Genomic DNA, 23,770 nt, shown 5'->3' on the forward strand with positions numbered 1-23,770 from the left:
GAATCAGCAAGGGGGGGGGGGGGGGGGGGGGGGGGGGGGGGAGAGCCGAATTCACAAAAGCATTTCACACCTCTGTACTGTCAGGCCAGAAGGTACGTGTGAATAGTCCATGTTGGGGGTGGGTGCGATCCATGATGGAGGCAGTTCTACAGTAGAAAACTAACCAAATTAGCAACACGGGTTGGCGTTCAAAGTTACTGCAGGGCTATCATTTGATGGGGTTAAATAATAATAATAATAATAAAAAGACACATTTTACTGTAGGCAACCCCTTACAAGTTTTCCTTGAAAATTAAGGAGCTGTTTGCTGATTTCATAGGTCAGAACACCCGAGAAAATAACTTTTATTTCATTTGATTATTATTGCACTGCATTTAACAAGGTCCCCTTTTTTTACTCTGACCAGTTTCCCTGTATCTAGTGAATATAGCATCCCCCAAAGAATAAAAGCAACCAACACCATCACTTTACAACTATTACCCTGCAGTGTGGATAAAACTAAATTCTATAATAATAATAAACAATTGTTTGTTATTAGCAAAGTGCAGCATTTTTGGGATACAAAATCTCTAAAACCATTGTGTATGGTTTATTATGTATGTATGTAATCAACTAGCTGCTTGGGAGTCAGGGTAGGAAAAAAAAGCCTACTCTGTGCTACCATCACAAACAAGGTAGTTCTGAAAATTATTTTAAAGAAGGAGATGTTTGTCTGAGTGATACCCTGTCAGTTTAGGCTGATGACCATGTCCTGGTCATGGACCATGTCTAAGTATGCCCCTCTCTTTCCGATTTCAATCGAACAATAACAAGCTTATTGTTTCAATCGAACAATAAGTTTTGTGTTGACTAGAATTTAGTAATTAAGCAATTTTTTTTAATCTTGGAATATCAGGCCCTGAATACAAAGGCAGTCCACACTTTTTCAGATTTGCCTTTGAAAACCACTTTTTAAACCACAGATCCTTTTCTATTCACATTACAATTATGCACTACTTTGTACGAGTCAATGTCATAAAATACCAATGAAATACACTGATGTTTGTAATCATAATTTAACAAAATGCAAAACAGTTCAAGTAGTACAAATACCAAATTGCCTTTGCCTCTTATACCTTTGTATATTTCTCATGCTGGAATTTCAGTCCTCTTGACTTAGACACAAATACTTCTGATCATTGCTCACAGCTGTACCTGGCAGTTAGTAGGGAGTTAAGCTTCCCCCTTCCTTTGGTGCACCAGTAATGGCCTTATTTACAGAACAAAAGCGCCAGTTCACAACTGCTTATAGGATGCTACTTAAAATCTTTCAGGTCAGTCGACCCGTCTCTGGGCTCCAAAGGTAGAAATGTTAAATGACCCTTCTCTGGTAATTTTAATTGTTCAAATGAGATGATAAGCATTGTCATGTTTTCATTGAGGCCCCAGTGATGTGCGCTTAAACAGGCAGACAGCTCTTGATCTGCTCCATACACAGCCAGTGCACGCTTCTGATCCAGTAGAGTTTTGCCTTTTTCATATTTGTGCAAAGCCGGAAGGGAAACATCAGAAAAGTAACGGCGACTTGGAGGAATGTGTTGGGGTTCAATGTGTTCCATCAACCGCCGAAATCCTCGGTCCTCTACTATGGAAAATGGCTGGTCGTCGAGAGCAATCATTTCCATTATTTTGGTTATTATTGACCCGGCTTTTGGGTTGTCTTCAGAGAAATTCTTGGTTTGCTCCAATGTCTGCTGTATTGGGCTTCCGGCTGCTCTGTCGACTTTCATTTTACTTTCATTTTAGCCTTTTTGCACAGTTAGCTTCTTGCCACGTCTGGTTGGTGGTTTTTCAAATGGCATATCAAATTGGTGGTGATATACGACTTGAAGCAGCATCCTCCTCGCATAACCCAAGTTTTACATACCGCTTTTCGCATCTCTTCTTTCGAAATTGTGAAGAATGACCAGACCGCTGACATGCCTCTCTGCTTCTGTTATTCTTGGCTGTACAAGTCACTATCACGTGATGAAACAGCTACTGCTCACTCAACCAGTCCCCTCCACTCCCTCCCGAAACACAAATGTCAACAAGCTGAAAATAAAAATCGGAAGCTAACATTGGCCTACTTTTACTTATCGGGCCGATTGCTTAAAAGATGACCAAAATTGACCGACGCCGACGTTAATCTCGATATATCATGCATCCCTGCTTTATCTTATACTATCATACCAGTAAAACCATCTAAGTCACTCTTCCCTCTATCTCCTTGGTTAATCAGAGTTCCTGTGAGCAGAACAAGGTGCTGCAGGAAAGCATAATTCTGACTGTGGCTGGGCATAGAGACAAATTACATAATTTGTTCAATTCCTCTTTTCTAGATCTATATTTGTGTGTTTTAGGTGCAAAAGGGAAAAATATAAACTCACTTCTTCAGAGCAGCAATGAAATACATGCTTTTAGGCAGTAGCAGGTAGACTTGGTCTGTGAGTACGGCATGAATAATCTTCTTCGCTACGTTCTCTGCATTCAGGATTGGCAGAAGTCTTGGCCACCTTGTTGAAGACAAAATCAGAGAGAAAAAATTATTACAACCACAGAAAAATTTAACAGACAAGTTAACACCATGTGTGTGCGCACATACATATACATATATGTATGTGTGTGAGTGTGTATGTGTGTCTGTGGTGCACCTGAAAATGTCACCACACTGTTTTTAGTTATTTGTAAAGGTTTTTATATTTTCTAAGTGTTTGTAATATGTAGAAACATTTTCTTTTAATATTTAGCCATCATTCAGTGCTTTCCTGGGTTTAGTGGGGCAGGGGAGCTGTAGTGTATATATATATATATATATATATATATATATATATATATATATATATATATATATATATATATATATATATATATATATATATATGTTGGTCTGTCTTCTCCCTGGCTGTGTTTCTCTCCTAGATGCAGCCCCTTCAGGGCATTACTGTGCTTCTGGACTCTTTTTGTGTCTTCTCAAATCCTCAGTCGGTAGAGGCCAATGACCGTTTACACTGAGCCTAGTTCTCCTGGAGGTTTCCCTTCCTCTTAAAAGGGGAGTTTTCCTGTCCACTGTCGCTTTATGCATGTTCAGTATGAGGGATTGCAGCAAAGCCATTAATAATGCAGACAACTGTCAACTGTGGCTCTATGCTCTTTCAGGAGGCGTGAATGCTGCTTGTCACGACTCAAAGCAATCTACTGGGTTTCCTTAGATAGGAAACGTTTTGACCAATCTGACTGTATGATTTGATTGAATTTGACTTTGTAAAATGCCTTGATATGACATGTGTTTTGAATTGGCCATGCACATGTGCATGTGTATGTGCATGGCTGCACAGTGGTGCAGTGGGTACCGCTGTTGCCTTGCAGCAAGAAGGTCCTGGGATCAAGTCCAAACCTGGCTCTTTCTGCATGGAGTTTGCATGTTCTCCCTGTGCATGCGTGGGTTCTCTCCGGGTACTCCGGCTTCCTCCCACAGTCCAAAAACATGACTGTAGGATTAATTGGCTTCTCTAAAATGGTCCTTGTCTGTCTATGTGTTGCCCTGCGACCTGCATGTGCACAAACATCCACAGGTGCTTGGATCCAAGGGGCTTTATCAATGAAAACAAGCCGAAAGAAGCCCAACAATCAAATCACCACACTAAAACAGAGGCTGCTTATAATCAGTACTCCACTCACTTCACATCTGTCAGCCTGGTTTGCCCCTGCTTGCTGCTGGAACCCTGCCCCCTCTGTGTCTCTACCTCTGCCTGCTGTTGGATTTACCTGCCTCATCTGTGCTTCAGCTGCTGAATTAACCTGCCACCTCTCTGCTTCAGCCTTTGCCTGCAATTGGATTTACCTGCCACCTCTCTGCTTCAAGTAAGGCCTCCGTCTGCTGCTCGATTATCCTGCCTCCTCTGAGTCTTAAGTAGGCCTCTGTTGACTGCTGGATTATCCTGCCTACTCAGAGCTTCAAGTGAGGCCTCTGCCAGCTGCTGGGTTTCCTGCCTCCTCTGTGCCTTAAAGTCTAACTCTTGGACTGAATGTATTTTAAAGCAGATGCATTCAAATAGTCACCAGAGTAAAGAAATGTATATTATATGTGAATTATGTGCGCATTATGTGTTATGTGTGAAGTAAATATGTGTGAAGTAATTTCGATAAAACTTGCTGTATAAGCGAAAGAGCCCGAACATTTCTCAATCAGGCTGCTCCGGAATGTGATGTCACAAACAGAACTAGAACCGTGCATCCGGCTGCTAACACTACGACTTTCGCTACCGATTTATTAAATTTAATTAATAACTCTTACTCCACGTACAAAAAATTTATAAAAAAATGTCTGTTACATCTACAAACTCCACCTCAAGCATCGGCGACTCCGATACTGAATATGTATACGAAGAAACGGAGTTTGAACAAGGTGAACCTGAGGAGACTATATTAACGCTGCCCAAGACATAGAGCCCATGCTCCATTGTAAGTACCCCTCAAAATCCTCGCTCGTGAAGTGTGAATTGCATAAAACACTTTTGTCACTGCCGGCAATCCAGTCCTTTCGCGTTTCTTTTATGAATTTATCCCATTTCTTTCGGACCTTTTGATCCTCCGGCCAAGTATGTAGCGCTACTTTCTGGCCTGCACTAGACCGTGGTGAAGTTGGTTTGACATTGAACATTCAAGCTCGGCGGCGTCAGCGGAGCACTCTTGAGAAACAAAAATCAAATCAGATTTGTTGACGGTCCCACCGCGTATGGGAGAAGGGAGCAGCTGAGAGACGCTGGCCGAAATCGGAGTCCTTCAACTGGATCAATCGTGAGCTAGATCCTGCTGACTCAGCGGAGCTTGAATGTCCAATGTCAAACCAACTTCACCGCGGTCTGCACTTGGCCTATAAGAGACACTACAGCCACCAACTACGCACCTAGAAGGCATTTTATTGTGGACTTAGTTCAGCGATTTTTTTTAAAAGCGCTTGCTCAAAGTAGACGTGGATCAGCAGATTTGGTGTGTGAAAGAAGATACTGGAAAACATCCATATATATCCTTGTTCGCCGTACCGGTTGTGCAATGTAAACAATGTGTGGTTCTATGCAAGTTCGCTTAGCGCATTCTCGGTGTTCTTGAACTGACGTCACACGTCGGAAATGGCCGATCATAAACGGAGGCAGCACTCAAACGCGGAATACCATAATCGGTGTAAAAAATGTGCAATATTTCATATTTAACTTAATTTGAACACTTTTGATACATGAATATTCAAAGTTTACCTTGTTCTGAAAGTTATTCAACGGTTTTCAGGATTTTTTTTTCAGTCCAAGAGTTAGTCTTTAAGTAGGCCTCTGTTGACTGCTGGATTATCCTACCTACTCAGGGCTTCAAGTGAGGCCTCTGCCAACTGCTGGGTTTACTGCCTCCTTTGTTCCTGCTATCAAGAACTCTCTCCGGTCCATCAGCTTCGGCTCACAGCTACACCACGGTTCCAGTCCAGTCCTGCCTCTCTGGTTTCATCGTCCATTATTCGTCTTCCTGTCAATAAACTCTCAGTACATAAGTCCGGTCTCTGAGGTGTCCATTCTGGTATCATCATAGAAAAATCATGACAAGGACTGCTTTTTTGCTTTTTGAGACACTGATTTGCCGTGCCTTGAGGCTTTATTCTTGGCCCCCCTCCTCTTCCTTCCATTGGAGTAAGTTCTAAGAAAACATGGTCCAGCCTTCCATCTGTATGTGGACAACAGTCAGATGTTGTATGGCATTAAAAAAGGAAAATAGTTACTCTGCAAAAAAACTACTTGAATGCATTGCAGAAATCAAGCCATGGATGTCTACAAAATTCTTATACCTGAACAATAAAAAGACTGAGGTCATGTTTGGTGTTAGATGTCTCTAACATCAGTGTTGATGTGGGACCTTAAAGTCAGTATCTGACACATGTTGCGACAGACCTATGTGTAAGACTTGAGAATAATCTTAAATTTGATGCTCAGTTTGAATTTGAGTTCTGGTCCAGGTTTTTCCAACTGAAACAGCTCACCAAAATGAAACCACACCTGTTAAGGTATCATTTTGAGATTATAATTACGACTTTTATTACAACTCAGATTTCTGCAACACACTTTACTTTGGGCTTAACAAAACTTTAGTAGCTGATTCAAAATGCTGCTTCTCATCTTTTAATGCCAGAAAACAAGAGCACATTTCTCCAGTTTTAACAGCAATTCATTGGCTAATGGTTCACTCTCAGATTGATTTTTAATAAAAATCTTTTTAAATGTCTTCATGGCCTTGCTCTCCAGTATCTGGCAGACCTGCTTCATGTGCACGCTCCCTCTCACTCACTCAGGTTGGCAGATTATATTTTATTAGTCATTCCCAAAAAAAAGACGTAGCCGTACTTTCTCAGTCATCGCAGCAAAACAATCGTAGTTTATTAGGAAGGCCAGTTCACTTTCTGTTTTTAAATCTTCTCTTAAAACACCATTTCTCGTTTTGGCTTTCAACCGTTTGAGATGTTATATGTGTATGTGACATCTCAAACAGTTTGATATGTTGTGCTCTTGAAGATTTTAATGTTTTTGTGTTTCTGTATTTCATTTTAACATATTGTATTTTGCAGTCTTCATGTTTTTTTTTCTGTTTTGAAAAACACTTTGGCCTACTGAGTTGTATTTTAATGTGTCATATAAATAAAAAGTTTAGTTGAGAATATTACAGTTATCATTTTTAAACGGGGGAAATATGGATGGTTTGCAGAAAGAGGTTCTTTAAAAACAACTTTATTGACTTTACATTTAATAAAAATATCATAGTTGACTATAAAAGCACAATCTCAATAATCAGATTCATATTCAGGCAATGAAAACTCCCCTGGTTATCATTAATCTACGGGTTTATCAGTGTAGGCCTATAACGGTATTTGTCACTATGGCTGGGTTTTATTAAGCCTCCCTATGGTCAGACATTTTTCCCCTTACATGCGACACTTGAAGCACGGAGGAGTTGTTACGCTGCGTCATTACGCACAATTCAGAATGTTTTATTTTTTTCCCCTCTGTTCTGCTCCTGCTCTTCTAGACAGTTGATGTTCATAATCTTTGTTGTCAGCTTTCTCCAGACATTATTTCTCCTCTATTGCACTGGGCGCTTCTATCAGTGTGGAATTTTGCGTGCTGAGGCTGAGTTTGAAGTTGGTCTCTGAGCAGACATTTTGTTTAAGGTCTGACAATGAAGAGAGGCGGAGATTACATCCTACTTCTCCTTTAGCCCACTAGCAATAGTTTAAATGGCCGAAGCCTATAGAAAGAATATAATTTTCTATGTATTGTAACCCTACATTCTGAGTAAAGGCACATCTTTTGAAGCTCTGTGCCTCACTTGTTTCTAAATGACTAGAAAAAACTTTGGGAAACAATTAACCGTCCCAGCATAATTTGTTCTCAATGATACTAGATTGAGGCGGTGAGGTGGGCAGAAACATTTGTTTTCAGTGGTGCAGTGCACAAGGGATAAACATAGTGGGGAAAATGCACAAATACAGACTGTAAAGGGATCCTTTTAAAGATGGAAGAGGGGGAGTGAGGGGTCTGGACTAAAGCTCCTGTTATAAAACCCTAAAAAAGTATGTATGAAAAGCATGCACTAACTTACATGAGCAGTTTCACATACACACATATTTATAAATAAATAAAGGAAAATAAAGTGTAACAAAAGACAACAAGCTGTTAAAGAACCCTCCAATGACACTTTAGGATTCAAATTTCTGATTTATAATGTCAAACATTTCCACTGCCACCGCAGGTAAGAATGTTTAATGAAGTTGCTAACCGGTGAAAATGCATCAACCCATTGAATCACCAGCGCTTCAACGGAAATCCCCTCTGAACTTTCACCTGTTTTTATTCCCCCAACATTATTTTGAAAAAGAGACATACAGAACAACAGGAACAAAGGAAATACATATATACAATATCCAAGGGTAATAAAGCACATATATGATATTGTCAAAATCAAATTGGTGCTTGAGCGTTGCCGTTTTTTTAAGGGCAGATATTATTTGAATGGCTTTAGTGTTTGTACTAGATTTTAAAGGTTCTACATAGATGTTAATTGTAGACAGTAAAATCTGGAAAGTGGGTTTTTGTTTGCAGGTGTGAACATAACATTTAGAATAGGAAGAACAATTAACAACATAGAAAGTAACATAATTTGTAAGGTTCCCTAAGCCCTGCATTTCCTTCTGCAGTCATTTGTCATCTCTCTGCAGTAAAACCGGGTGTGTTAACAGATGGTTAGTCAACATGATGCTTCTAAAGTGACTGCAGGGCGATGAAAGCTAGCCGTGGCTTTCTGGAAAAACAGGGAGCAGATGTAGCAGCATGTGACTTTAACACTTTAATAGTAAGTTTGTGTCTAGGAAGCACCTAAGACAAATCTGTTTTTATTATTTTAACCATGATTTATTTTTTATAGTGTTTTGAGCCAGTAAAGCATCTAAGACATCTCAAAATTTCTCCAGGCCTTAAAATTTTTTTCTAAACAGAGCTCATTCGGACCTTTTTTCAGACCACTTTTTATTTCTCGCGAGAATTTGACTTGTTTATGCACCCGTTCATGTGGCATGGTTTGTTTACCATTGTTTCCCAGTATAGGCGCTGCCGTGAGTGTCTGTATGTATGTCTCCCTTTCTCTCACACACACACACACACACACACACACACACACACACACACACACACACACACACACACACACACACACACACACACACACACACACACACACACACTGCACCTGGCCTTAAAAGCTCTGTGCTTGCGGTCACAGCAAAGCGAACAGAGAAGAGAGATCGCTGTTAAAAGGTTCCACAGGAACAGCACTTACTAAGTGCACTGCAGATGAGTCCCTGTTGGAAGCGCCCCTTTCTCCAAATGCAGACTTGATGCCATCTTCGCCCAGTATTGTCCCAAGTTAATGAGACACTACATTGTGAAATGTGATGCACATACAAAGAGTTGTAGGGGAGATTCGGTTGACAAGAGGGGTCGTGGCTTACGTTAATTTCATTCCGCTAGTGGCATAAATCAATGAGGAACACCAAAATCTCGCTTGGTAGAGCGTGCGCTCTTGTGGGTTTTTCTGGTTTGTACAAAGAGCCCACACAAAAAAAGTCACTTTCAGACTCCTGATTTTAACAGAGGACCAACACCAACACACAAGTTTTATCATGAAGAAGTCTGATTTCCAGGTGATGACTCTGTTAATGAACAGATACGGAGTAATAGCAGGATGAAGACAGCAGACAGGCCAGAACATTATAAATTTTTCAATCTTTGTGTGATTGCAGCCATTTTCCAAAAATCTAAAAAGTTTATTTTATTTCTCAGTAATGTAAACTCAGCACCCCATCTTGACAGAAAAAAACAGAAATGTAGAAATTTTTGTAAATTTATTAAAAAAGAAAAACTGAAATATCACATGGTCACAAGTACGCAGACCCTTTGCTGTGACACTCATATTTAACTCAGGTGCAGTCTATTTCTTCTGATCATCCTTGAGATGGTTCTACACCTTCATTTGAGTCCACCTGTATTTGAATCTACTGATTGGACTTGATTAGGAAAGCCACACACCTGGCTATATAAGACCTTACAGCTCACAGTCCATGTCAGAGCAAATGAGAATCATGAGGTCAAAGGAACTGCCTGAAGAGCTCTGGCAAGGCACAGATCTGGCCAAGGTTAAAAAAAAAAATTCTGCTGCACTTAAGGTTCCTAAGAGCACAGTGGCCTCCATAATCCTTAAATGGAAGACGTTTGGGACGACCAGAAACCTTCCTAGAGCTGGCCATCCGGCCAAACTGAGCTAACGGGGGAGAAGAGCCTTGGTGAGAGAGGTAAAGAAGAACCCAAAGATCACTGTGGCTGAGCTCCAGAGATGCAGTCTGGAGATGGCAGAAAGTTGTAGTAAGTCAACTATCACTGCAGCAATCTACCAGTCGGGGCTTTATGGCAGAGTGGCCCGACGGAAGCCTCTCCTCAGTGCAAGACACATGAAAGCCTGCATTGGAGTTTGCTAAAAAACACCTGAAGGACTCCAAGATGGTGATAAATAAGATCCTCTGGTCTGATGAGACCAAGATAGAACTTTTTGGCCTTAATTCTAAGCGGTACGTGAGGAGAAAACCAGGCACTGCTCATCACCTGTCCAATACAGTCTCAACAGTGAAGCATGGTGGTGGCGGCATCATGCTGTGGGGGGTGTTTTTCAGCTGCAGGGACAGGACGACTGGTTGCAATCAAGGGAAAGATGAATACAGCCAAGTACAGGGATATCCTGGATGAAAACCTTTTCCAGAGTGCTCTGGACCTCAGACTGGGCCGAAGGTTTACCTTCCAACAAGACAATGACCCCAAGCACACCACTAAAATAACGAAGGAGTGGCTTCACAACAACTCCGTGGCTGTTCTTGAATGGCCCAGCAGGAGCCCTAACTTAAACCCAATTGAGCATCTCTGGAGAGACCTGAAAATGGCTGTTCACCATCCAACCTGACAGAACTGGAGAGGATCTGCAAGGAGGAATGGCAGAGGATACCCACATCCAGATGTGAAAAACTTGTTGCATCTTTCCCAAAAAGACTCATGGCTGTATTACATCAAAAGGGTACTTCTACTAAATACTGAGCAAAGGGTTTGCATACTTATGACCATGTGATATTTCAGTTTTTCTTTTTTAATAAATTTGTAAAAAATTCTACATTTCAGTTTTTTCTGTCAAGATGGGGTGCTGAGTGTACATTACTGAGAAATAAAATAAACTTTTTAGATTTTTGGAAAATGGCTGCAATGACACAAAGAGTGAAACATTTAAAGGGGTCTGAATACTTTCCATACCCACTGTAGATGGGTTCTGATTAAAAAAATAGAAAGAGAGTGCTTTTATTGTCAGAAATGGACAATAAAAATGTTTGAGTGTATATGTATGTAGGTTACACATTATAAATGGCATCTTAATTCAGTAGTCCTTACATTTTTGTAGGTGTATACTAGCTTTCTGTTCTCCATTCTTTACTTTTTCACTATTCATGGTCAAATTTTGAACTCCTTTTCCACTTTACTATAGATGTTCTATAGATTAACTTTTTTTCTACTTCTTGCAACAAAATAAAATGTGTTTTGTTTTGCAATTATGGTTTTAATTATGAATATGGAAATTCAAATAAAATATAATTAATCATTGGGAACCTCAACCAAAAATCATCCACAATACATATGTTTTACCAAAAAGAATGGAAGCTTACATACCATCATCTCCACATTACTATAGCCTATGTCCAGAGAAGATTTCTGTGCTCTGTTGACCATTCAACATTGTAGTGTGTTTGAATCTCTTAGCGATGACAAGGTTGTAATATCACATCTTTGAGGAATATATCAAAGAAAATATGCTGTGCATTATTTTTGCCAACCAACATTGGAACTGTATAATTAATTCCTTCAATAATTTAATATTTTGAAAACTGAACTAATAATTTAACAGAGTTTTGTCCCAATCACCCCAAAAATGTTTCTACATATGCTTTAACACATGTCAAATTGTCTAATCAAATATCAACACAAATTCAGATGAAGAGACCTACTTGGTTTGACATCCATCAAACATCCCAGTGTTGATAAAGTAGGGGCACACAATGGTGGTTTTGATGCCATCTTTCCCTGTTGCCTGAAGTTCCAAGCCTACCGACTCTGCAAAACCTACAGCTGCAAACTTACTGGCGCAATAGTCTGTAGAGAGAAGAATCAACACACACAAGAAGTCAACAAAAGACCATTCTAATTTCATCAAAAATGTAAGGATGTGCTTTTGGAGGACCAATCCTGCCATAATTTAGAATACATAAAGAAAGCAACAAATCGCTATACAAGAGTATAGCGATTTGTATAGCGAAAAAAAAGTAGCTAAAATATACAATTATGTTTCTTTAAATTATCCAAAATAATAAAAAGAAAACATTTATTCAATAACTGATCAATTAATCAGCTACAAATATGTATTTCTGTTTCAATATTTAACTGTCATGTTTAATTTCTTTATTACATTTATTGCATGTTGTTTATTTAAACCACTAATTTCCAGTCATCCGTTTTTTTAACTATTTTCTCCATGAGTATTTATTACACGTGATTTCCCCCCCCCCCCTTCAATTCTTTCATATTTATTCACACCCAAATATATTTAAAGCATGTTTTCAAATGAGATGGTCGTAAAGAGTGAAAAATATCTGAGATGTGACAGGGAAGCTTTGGGTCCAAAGAGGGTGTGATGACTGTTTGGTTGTACGCAGGAGAGGAGGATCCCAAGCTTGTTCTCGAACTGAACCTGTTGAAGAATGTGGCTTTGTTCATATTTCCATCTGTTCGATCCTCCTTCTGTTTGAAGCCTGTGATCGTCTTCATACCTTAACCACACATTTCTTATAATCTTCTGCTGGAGCTTGCTCCCCATCTTCTTTCTGTACACCTCCTTGCTTTCTCTTTTCTTTTGTATACTTTCATCCTCATTCAGCAGTTCGTTCAGGTCACTGGTGATCCAGGGTTTGTTGTTAAGGAAGCATCTCATTGTTCTGGTGGGGATGGTGTGAGCCACACAGAAGTTTATATAGTCAGTCACGCACTCAGGCATAGCATTGATGTCCTCTCCTTGTGGCTAGCACAGTGCCTCCCATGTTGTTGCCTTAAAACAACCCTTGAGAACTTCTTCAGCTTTCTGTGACCATATTCTCATAGTTGCCTTTACTACAGGTTGCCTCTGAAAAAGAGGCTTATATTCTGAGCAGAAATAAACAAAATTGTGCTCTGATTTGTCCTGAGGAAGTCTTGCTTTAGAAATATCCCTGACATTTCCTTGAGATTTGATTAAAACAAATCCAGAGTTTTGTTTAATCTAGTACAGCAGGTGACAAACTGTTGAAAGGTTCAACGTATGGCACAGAGTCATGAGTCATGATTAAATCACCTGATATTGCTAGAAAAGCATTTGGATGTTGTGCCTGTAACTTATCCAAAACTGAGCTGATAACATCACATGCTGTGTCTGCAACAGCTGATGGTGGAACAGAGACTGTTGTCAAAATAACATTGGTTAACTCTCTGGATAAATAATATGGATAAAAACTCACTGCTAACACTTCTATATTTGGCCTGCAGAGATGAAACTTCAGAGTAACATGTCCTGGATGACACCGTCTGTTGTTCACAAGCACCACCTTTTCTCTTGCTGCTTTTCTTTACGTCTCTATCTGCTAGTATGGTCAGAAAGCCTGATGGAGAGAGGCTGGATTCAGGGATATTATCCTACAGCCATGTTTTAGGGAAACCCATAATTCTGCATTCCTGATATTCTGGCTGGGTCCTTGTTAAGGCTTGGAGTTCCTCAAATTTGTGTTCGATGGAAGAGATGGCTTAAATTTCCTCCTTCTCTCTCTGCTGCTTGCTCCTGCTCTGCACTTCCCTTTTAGCTCATCTGGGATATGAGGACATAGTTGCTGTATTAATTCAGCTTTTGAGATGTTAATCAGCTGCTCCCGGTTGTACCAAACCAACTGGTTGCTATGGTTATGCATCTTAATAAATTAAAATCCCAGAAATTAAAAACAAGGAAAGCACACACAAAAATCCTTCAAGTAGCACAGTATCCAACATCAGTTGAGAAAAAAAGATTAAAAAAAAAGCAACTTTTGATCTACAAAAAGGAGGAACTGAACTGAGTGTTGGTGAAGATTCTCAGTCATCCAGGTCATGATCAATCCTAAAAAAGGTTAAAAAATAAAACAATTGGACTTTTATTCTGAAGCTGAAGACCCTTTGCTTCCCATCCAGGAAGCTTTCTCAATTCAAAATGTCTGGAGTAGTGTGGAGTCCAAAGCTTTATAGAGCTGCTGGCGAGGCCTCGTTAGAGCTTCTACATGCAAATCGAAGCTCTTGAGAAAGCTTCCTAGATAGGAAGAGAAACGTCTTCAGCTTCAGAATAGTTGTTTTATTTATTTTTTTTTTTTGGAAAAACAACAGCTACTCTAACATGCAGCAATCTTGAGCAGCACAATTCTAGAATTAACAATTCTAGAATGTACAATTCTAGCATGTTTTGCAGTGTAAAACTATCCTGTTATATCTTCTCAACAGCTTAAAAAACTCATGTGTTATGTTTTTATAAAGTGTTGGCTTGTGTAATATACTTCTAGGAGGCATTTTGATTGTTTTAGGTCAGAAGAATTTAAGAAAAAATAAGAAGCTAATAGCACAGCATCCCTTTTGAATTTTCAATGCAAATTTGCATTATGCTAACTGTTTTCTGTCTTTTCATCTGTAGGTAAGTGTAAGGGAATTATATGCAAATTCTTTCGTATGTATTAATGCCAGTATTAGGTTGTATAAGTGATTTATTCCAATGATAATTATAACTACAATATAGGATGTAATATAAAAGTAATGAGTTCAATTTTGCCATGCTACAGTTTTACTTTGCTTGTGTTCCTAGGAGAGGGGCTGAGCTCGGCTTGGGTAAGGGGCAGTGGCCTCCGATTGTGACATAATAATCGGCCGTTTTTTCACACAGTGTGTTTTTCAGACTCCAACAAAAGATTTACTTACTGTCAAAATTCAGCTAGATGCTTTTTTAGCACTTGGGCTGTTTCTAAAACAGGGTTTCTGCAGGAATCAATAACTCAAAATTAAGACTTTTTAAGACCATTACAAATTAAGTTTAAGACAGGTCTATGTCCCAACATACAGAAACTTCCAGAAGAATTGCAGTCATAAAACACTCCACTTGATGCACATGGACCATCAAGTGGAGTGATACGGACTAACCAATAACACCAAAGCTGATTGACTGTATGTTTTTAGCTGTAAATACATTAAATAAAGCACAATTCAGAGTCAGGGGAGCATTTCATTGTGCATTTGAGGTAGCGTTAAATGAACGTAAGATATTTAAGACCTATTAAAAAAATAGACTCATAATTCTATGAGTTTTTAAGATCTTAAGACTTTCTAAGGCCTTAAAGTTTGATTTTCAAATTTAAGGCTTTGTAAGACCCCGCCGAACCCCTGCTAAAAGCAGTAGAAACCCAACTGATAGGACAAAACCTTGTAAAAACTAAATTTTTCATAAAAAGGTCACCTTTAGGCCTTTGTCCTTCAGTTTATTGATTTTAACGAGGTATTGCACTGTTACTTGGTATCGATCAATGCCTATTTCAAAATGACTATTGGGGACAAAATGTTCTTATTATATCCTAACCAGGAAAGTCCTAAGTGAGATACTTCATGTATGTTGAACTAAATCATAGGGGAAAGAAAAGCTTGATCCACAAATGTAGTCTACCTAAATGACAATTTGGTTGTTCTCTTCTCTTTGGCTTTAATTGTTTTCTATTTAATATATCTATTCATTGACCTCCCTGGCTTTTTTACAGTTTTTAAAAATATAAAGGTATGTGAATGTTGGGCCAGAAGAAGGGAGGACATGTATTTGTTTATTATTCATTGTTTAAATAGTGCCAATGTTGTGATTTAGGGCTATATATAAACTGAATTGAATTAACATGGTGTTCCCATGGCTGTGACAAAGAGCAACGAGCAATTGCTCAATGGATCCTGAGCACCCTAGACAGTCAGATCGTAAGATCAGCCCTGCTTAGTCACATCACCGTTATGACTAAAAGGAGACATACCTGCTAATCCATTTACTCCAATGAGTCCAGCAGAGCTGGCAATGCTGACCAGATGCCCATGGTTATTGGCGATCATGGCAGGTAAGAAGGCCTTGTAGGTCTAAACAGAAGAAGGATAGTAAAACATAAAACAAAATATACACAAACTGTTAGAAAATTCCAATACCAGAAGAGGATGAAATTCACAAATGACAAAGCAAAAAAATTAACAACAATAAAATTTCAACACATGGCTTACGTTAGGTGAAATGAACAAACAGGATATATGACATAAAAAAAATTCTGACTGCTGTGCTTGTTCAAGGAATGCAAACCATATTACATAGCCATACTGGCACAGAGGGGCACTGTTAATGCATCTGTTAGATGCATCTCATTGGCTACGTTCACATTGCAGCTTAAATTCCGTTTTTTTTTTTTTTTGCAGAAATCTGAATTTTTTGTACTACAATTAGATCATCAGATTTCTGCCTGTACGGTTCAAGACCACAAAGTGACCTGCATGCACAGACAACAGAATGAGACGTCACAAAGCAGCGCGCTGTTTACAGAAGTAATGGTGAATGTAATTGTTTTCTAGAAGTGAAAAGTTTTGTTAAAAAAAAGAAAATAGAAAAGAAAAAACCTTGGATACCGGCCAGCATCTCTCCTTGCTAATAATTTAGCAAGTTGTTGAGCAATGGGAGCCAACAATATTAAGACCAAATCATAGTGGGTCTAAATAAGGTAAAAGGAAAACAGAACAGCTATTAACAATGGTCTTTTATGGAGCACTAACTGCTACTACTGTGTGTGGATATGTCAAAAGTCAAGAGTGATTTTATTGTCACCACGGTAAAATTTCTCTTTGGCTACACCGGTTCACATTACACGCAAACAGACAAACAAATAGGCAATGAACAATGGTTGCAGGTTTTTTTTTTTTTTTTGTAGCGTTCAGGAGAGTCACAAGACAACAGATAATGAGGTAGTAAGGTGCGTATTGTACAGTGATGATTTGAGGCTTCGTTTACAGAAATGTGCATTTAGATACCGAGACTATAGCGTGCAAGTAGGCAATAACATTATGGTGATTGTAACATATGACGTTGTGATTTCAAAGTGTTGGACTGCAGTCTCCCATCAGGGGTTAACTGCCCTCCCAGCTCTTGAGAAGAATCTTTTTCTAAGTTTCATATTTGTTTTGGCTTTGAGGCTTCTGAAGCATTTACCTGATGGGAGAGGAGCAAACAGTGTATAGCCTGGATGGGTGGGATCAGTGGAGATGCGCCTGGCCCTTCTCTGGACTCGTTCTGCATAAATTGAGTCTAGATCCTACAGACGGTATCCTACAATCCCTTTTGCTGTTCTCACCAGCCGTGAGTCCTGCCTCTCCTGGACTGTGCAGCTCCCATACTATACAGTTATGCTGATACATAAAATACTCTCTATGGTAGCTCTATATAAGTTCCTTAGCAGTTTAGTGGAAAGTCCAGTCCTCTTCAGTTTCCTGAGGAAGAAGAGCCGTTGTTGGGCCTTCCTCACCAGGTGCAAGGTGTTCACAGTCCAGGAGAGGTCGGATGAGATGCGAATGCCCAGGAATCTAATGCTGTCCATGTGCTTCACCACCTCCCCCTGTATGTAGAGAGGAGCGTGTTCATTCCTCCTGGACCTCCTGTAATCTATTATTACCTCTTTGGTCTTACTGATTTTCAGGATCAGGTTGTTCTTGGGGCACCACTTTGTGCAATTGCTGACCTCATCCCTGTAGTGGGACTCTACATTGTTGGAGATGAGACCCACTACAGTTTTGTCGTCCACAGACATCACCACTGTGTTTGTGGGGTGGACAGCAGAACAGTTCTGGGTGAAAAGGCTGAAGAGAACAGGGCTGAGAACACAACCCAGCGGCGTTCCTGTGTTGAGGATTAGTGGAGCAGATGTGCGTTTCCCTATCCTCACCACCTGGAGCCTGTTGATGAGGAGCAGAGAAGTGTGGATAATGTCTGGGAGCACAGTGTTGAATGCAAAGCTGAAGTCTATGAAGAGGATCCTACCATAGGTGTTGGGATGCTGCAGACGAGTCAGAGCTGAGTGCAGTGCTAACGAGACAGCGTCCTCTGAGGAGCAACTCTCCCTGTAGGCAAACCGCAGGCTGTCCACGCCAGGATGGCATCCTTGATGTACTTTAGGAGGATCCTCTCAAAATACTGCTTGGAGAGTCAAAGCGTGTGAAGAAGCTATTTAAGGTGTCAGGGAGAGCTGGATCATTGCTCAGCTGCTGGTCGCTGCGCGTGTAGTCCATGATGTTTCTGATGCTTCTCCACATGTGGGTTGTTGCTGCTGAAGTGGTCCTCGCTGCGCTGCTTGTACCTTTGCTTGGCCTTCTGGATGCATTTTTTAAGTTCACTTCTAGACATGCCGTAGGCCAGTTTGTCTGCAGATCTGAACTCTTCATTCCAGGCCTACAGCAGGGACCGCACCGAGCTGTCCACCCATGGTTTCTGGTTAGGAAACACTCTGATTGTCTTTATGGGTGGGACAGCATCAGTGCAGAAGTGGATATAAGAAAGCACAGATGATGTGTAGCTTTCTAAGTCAGTGCCCTCGTACCAGTCAGTGTTTGCAAAACAGTCTTGTAGAGCTGAGCAGGCCTCTTCTGTCCAAACCCCAACATTTTTTTATCACTGGTCTGGTTGTGCAGATTAGTGGCTTGTAGGCAGGGATCAGCTGTACAGAGATGTGAACTGATGAACCAATGTGCGGAGTTGCAGAAGCTTTGTACTCTCCTAGGATGTGACAGTAAACTTGATCTAATGTATTATTGTCTCTGGTTGGGAACTTAATTAATTTATGGAACTTGGGGAGCACAGCCTTCAAATTAACATGGTTAAAGTCCCCAGCAATAATCAGAGCGGCTTCTGGATTACTATTCACTTGGCCGGTAACAAAACAGTAAAGTTCTTTCAGAGCTAGCTAAGTGATAGCTTTCGGTTGGATGTATATAGCAATGATTATCACAGAGCTGACCTCTCCAGTCAGTTAAATGGTCTGCACTTAATTGCAAGGTATTCCAGGTCAGGTGAGCAGAAGGTTAAGGTGACTTTTGCCGAAGTGCACCAGGAGTTGTGGATGTAAATTGCCAGTCCTCTTCTTTTCTTTCCTCAAATGCCGTTCGATCAGCCCTGAACAGCGTGGGCTCCTCCAATCCTACATCTTCGTCAGGGACGCTGCCGTCTAATCACGATTCTGTCAAAATCACAACGCAGCTGTCTATCTTACGCGCAGCTATTCTTAACTGGATCTCGTCAAGTTTGTTGGCGGGGGATCTTACGTTGGCCAGAGTGAGCCTCGCTGTCTCCTTCTATGCTTACCCTGTTTCCTGGGTCTCGAAAGCGGATAGAGTAGAGCTTCTGTTGTCCATTGTAGGTCAGGGTTTATAAAGTACGGATTCGATGGTCGGTATGGTTTGTGTACTCCAGGATTGGGTTGCAGTTCCAATAGCTCCTCTCTCCTGTATATTATTAGAGCTTGGAGTGGTGATAACACGAGTAAAAATACAAAAACAAACTAAATGTACGGAAGCGTCTCAACCACTGCAGTAACCTGCGCCGCCATCTTCAGTGAGCGAGTGTAATGAGACATGAGAGTGATGTGAAAGACAGATAAAATGCGACATGACCGTTCAGATAGCGGACACTTTTAAAAAAAATCTGATACGTATCCGGATTAGTACCATATATGGAAGTGACACAAATTGGATGTTTTGGGGGGTGAAAAGATCGGAATTGGAACATTCACATTGTCGTGAAAAAGACAGATCGCATATGGGCAAAAAGATTGGATTTGCCTGCAGTGCAAACGTAGCCTTACACAGGGCTTCTTGCTTCGAGTTCAAAACCCTCATACTTGCTCTAAGAATGACTTTACAGACAAAAATAATTTGAGACTGACACCTGAGAACTTATTTACCCTTTAACCTTTTTCACAAATTAAATTTTAGTTGGAAAAAAAATAGTCTAAAAGTGGGAGGAAAGAATGCATCCATTTGTCAAGAGAAGTAATTTTTGGGTTTGTGTTGGCACTAACAATAATAATAATAATAATAATAATAATAATACATTTTATTTAACAGCGCCTTTCTGGACACTCAAGGTCACTTTACAGAAAAAAAAAATGAAAATACAAAAATACAAATACAGGAACATAAAAACAGTTATGGGGAGGGACAAGAGCAATGTATTTACAAATAATCGAGCCGGAACAGATGGGTTTTGAGTCTTGAACCAACTAAATGATTACATAGTATATCTGACTAGAAATTAAAATACAAAACATAACCTTTTGCATGGGCAGTATTTAAACAGAAACAAATAGTGTAAAAGAATAAAATCAAAACAATTCAATTTATTGGCATATATCTTAAGTATAGTGGACAACAGTGGCAGCTGGTGAAAAAAAATCTTGGTGGGGCTGGCCAATAGATTTCCCTGCCTAACCCAGTACATGCATTTAAATTAAAAGTCAGAAAATTAATACGATTCCACAATAAGCGTTTAATTAATAGAAAAACATTGTTCACAAAGGATTATGTGGCGTTTTTGTTTTATTAATCCTTTTCACAGACTCATGCCAGAGGGATTACATACATTGTACATGTACGTATATTATTACGAAACGAACGTTTACGTCTTGACTTAAATATATATCCTAATTTTTTATTTATATAATGATTTAAGTAGAACAATGACTAATGCAAAATTAAGTTGTATTTACCGGAGATGAAGTGTAAACTGCAAATTCTGTTGTGGTATGATGGCTCCCACAGTCGATTGGGATTGTCTGCCTGCATTCTTTTCATTGAAATTATCCATTTCTTTCTTCGTTCTTCGGTAAACGAAAGAAACATACATCCTACGATTTGGAATGCCTATGTGTGCAACCCGGGGCACAACAAGTCGTAGGCATTGTTTAGATTCCAAAAATAAACTAACTAAAAGTACGCTCTAATTCACCCGTTTTGTCACGGTGGTAAACAAAAACAATACTGTTTTTGTCTACCACCGTGACCCGGATGTAGCTCGTGACATCACGCGTGAACTGGTCTATACACCTATAACTGTGTAGCAGGGGCAAAGATTCCAGAAGCCCCAAAGCCATTCATTTTGGCGATGCTAATTGGCCAAATATTTATAAATTTTCCCTAGTAACAGTATACAATTGGTTATTTCGCTACACATGTGGGGCGCCTTAAGTGTTAGCCCCAAAAGTGTAGAAGAAGAGAAATGATACATCCTGTTGGTGGAAATGCACTGTTAAATGAGAGTCAATTGGTAGAGCCAATTAGTAGAAGTGTTTTAATAATTCTTATTATATGTAGCCACGTACTATTAAGTAAAATTTGACATTAATAATACTTTTAAAATCTATATATATTTTGACTTTTCCCCTCCACATCTAGGGAGGGCAGTGCCCGAGCGCCCCCTATGGGCCAGCCGCCACTGGTGGACAATCTTTCGGCTTCAACTTCCAGGGGGATCATCTTATCTATTGGTTGTCTCACATACCAATCATTGTGACATGCTCCCTTAATACCAATTTGCATGCTCATTCCTTGTTAGTTTCCTCTTGCTGTGCATGCACACTTTTAGTTTTCATGTATCTGTAACTTTATAGTTACAGATAAGGTCCTTTCCCTCATGTTGTGCTTTCATTTATATGGTGAAAGTGTTACTGTCAGGCCAGACAAACATACACTCCCTGGCATCATCAAGAGGTGCACCTGTTCAATTACTTGATAACAAAACAAATTAAAACAATCATACGACAGAAATTTAGCAAATCGAGGAATTTAGGCATCTAAAAGGCGGAAGTTCAAATTGAGCATTAGAACTGGGAAGACAGACGGTCCAGAGTATTATTGTTGTAGAATATTTCTATCCCTTTATGACCACAGTGTTCTCATCTTCTGATGGCTACTTTCATCAGGATAATGTGGAAATCATCACACTAGTTTCTTATAATTCACTGTAAATCTCGTGGTCTCCACAGTCACCAGCTCTCAATCCAGTAAAACACCTCTGAGAAGTGGTGGAACAGGAGATTATCATCATGATCATGGATGTGCAGCTAACAAATCTGCAACAACTCAGTGATGCTGTGCAGTCAACTTGGACCAACAGCTCTGAGGAATGCTTCCAATGCCTTATTGAACCTGTGCCATGAAGAATTAGGCCAGTTATTAAGGCAAGAGGGGTCAAATCTGGTACTAATACACATGGAACGGGGAACCTCTACAACTTGTAGTCTGAGCCCATGGTCCCTAACCAAAAAAAGGAAAAGGGGAACTGCTCATAAAGACATATGAATTTCAAATATTGGATTTATTTTTATTTTTATCAACTTGATTGCCTAAAGTCCATCTATTGTCAGCCATGTCCTATCATCATTACCAGCATAGTGATCCCTATAAGATTGTTATGTGTTACTATAAATTGTATTGATAAGAAATGAACTGGGTTCAAATCCACAATTGTATATGAATGGAAGACATTTAAAAAGTCCCATGAAACGAGTTCTGTTGTATACTGACACTATATAAACTGCCCTGACATCAATTTTGTGACACCCCTAATGTTTTCCACTTTTTTTGTCATTTTTTGTCTCACAGTATATCGGTGTCTTTAATAATGCCACAGATTAGCATTTTGACTGACCCAGAAGTGAGCCATAGTGTTGACCTCCATGGTCTTCTCAATCAGAGAATCTGGAGCATCCATGAATTTCTTTCCCGTAACAATCCCAGCATTGTTCACCAAGATGCTAACATCACCCACTTCTCTCTTAACCTGCATGGAGAAAATAAGCATATCAAGAAAAATTCCACTATTAACATTGAAAACTTACAGGTAAAAAGAAAACAGTAAAGCCCCACATTGACATGATTCAAGCAGCAGTCAGGCGCTGCTAATCAAACATTCTAATTGGCTGATTATCAGCAAATTTGTGACCACTTTATAACAGCAACAGCCCCTTCATCGGCTTCCTGTTAAATTGCTTTATATGGAGAAGGACAGTTTAAAATACCTTTTAACTCTTTATGATAGAGTTTAAAAATCAAGCTCTATCATATTAGAGATCTGATTACCCCGTATGTTCCTAACAGAGCACTTCATTCTAAGACTGCAGGTCTGCTGGTGGTTCCTACAGTCTCTAAAGGTAGAATGGGAGGCAGATCCTTTAGTTATCAGGATCCTCTCCTGTTGAACCAACTCCCATTTTTGGTCAATGAGGCAGACAGCCTGTCTACTTTTAAGACCAGGCTTAAAACTTTCCTTTTTGACAAAGCTTATAGTTAGAGTCACTTAGGTTATCCTGAGTTATCTTTTTAGTTATGCTGCTATATGCTTAGGCTGCTTGAGGACATCAATATCTATTTTTCTTATTTTGCTGAGTTTCCTATTGTTCCCCAATTTTGCACTTTGTTGTTATTTGAACTTTTTGTTCTCTGTCGTCTTTCTCTTTATCGTAGGTACACCTGGTCTGCCGTTGTGGCAGCTGTGACACCATCCAGGAGGGGCTGATCATCTGCCATTAAAATATAACGTAGAAAGGATTTCTGGATAAATGTGTGCTTCTGTGCCTTTTTGTGTCTCTGCTCTGTCTTTTCTAACCACCAGTCGGTCAAGGCGGATGAGCCTGGTTCTGCTGGAGGTTTTTCTTCCCTTTAAAGGGCAGTTTTCCTCTCCACTGTCGCTTCATGCATGCTCAGTATGAGGGATTGCTGCAAGTCCATGGACAATGACGACTGTTTACTGTGGCTCTGCGCTTTTTCTGGAGGAGTGAATGCTGCTTGTCAATTTGATGCAATCTGTTGGGTTTCCTTAGATAGGAAACTTTCTGACCAATCTTTCTGTATGATTTCACTTTGTAAAGTGCCTTGAGATGACTTGTTGTGAATTAGTGCTATATAACTAAGATTTAATTTAATTTAATGGTTTTGGCAGTTTGCCAGACTGAAGCATACAGGTGTGTCAACACAAAGAAATCAGC

At 39.8% G+C, this 23,770-nt stretch overlaps 1 protein-coding gene across 2 annotated transcripts in view; it reads right to left on the bottom strand.

Annotated features, from left to right (window-relative positions):
- The window catches only part of LOC105920835 (short chain dehydrogenase/reductase family 16C member 5), a 60,881-nt gene that overhangs the window by 12,965 nt on the left and 24,146 nt on the right, over nt 1-23,770 (bottom strand). The window contains exons 3-6 of one of the 2 annotated variants that reach the window (XM_021312868.2): nt 22,435-22,566; nt 15,740-15,839; nt 11,645-11,789; nt 2,409-2,534 (exon numbers count right to left, since the gene is read on the bottom strand). In XM_021312868.2, the coding sequence (XP_021168543.1) occupies nt 2,409-2,534; nt 11,645-11,789; nt 15,740-15,839; nt 22,435-22,566 (503 nt within the window). The remainder of the gene's footprint in view (nt 1-2,408; nt 2,535-11,644; nt 11,790-15,739; nt 15,840-22,434; nt 22,567-23,770) is intronic. The other variant, XM_036137820.1, reaches the window with a different exon arrangement.

This window comes from Fundulus heteroclitus, chromosome 6 (genome assembly GCF_011125445.2).
Source record: "Fundulus heteroclitus isolate FHET01 chromosome 6, MU-UCD_Fhet_4.1, whole genome shotgun sequence".
NCBI lineage: Eukaryota > Metazoa > Chordata > Actinopteri > Cyprinodontiformes > Fundulidae > Fundulus > Fundulus heteroclitus.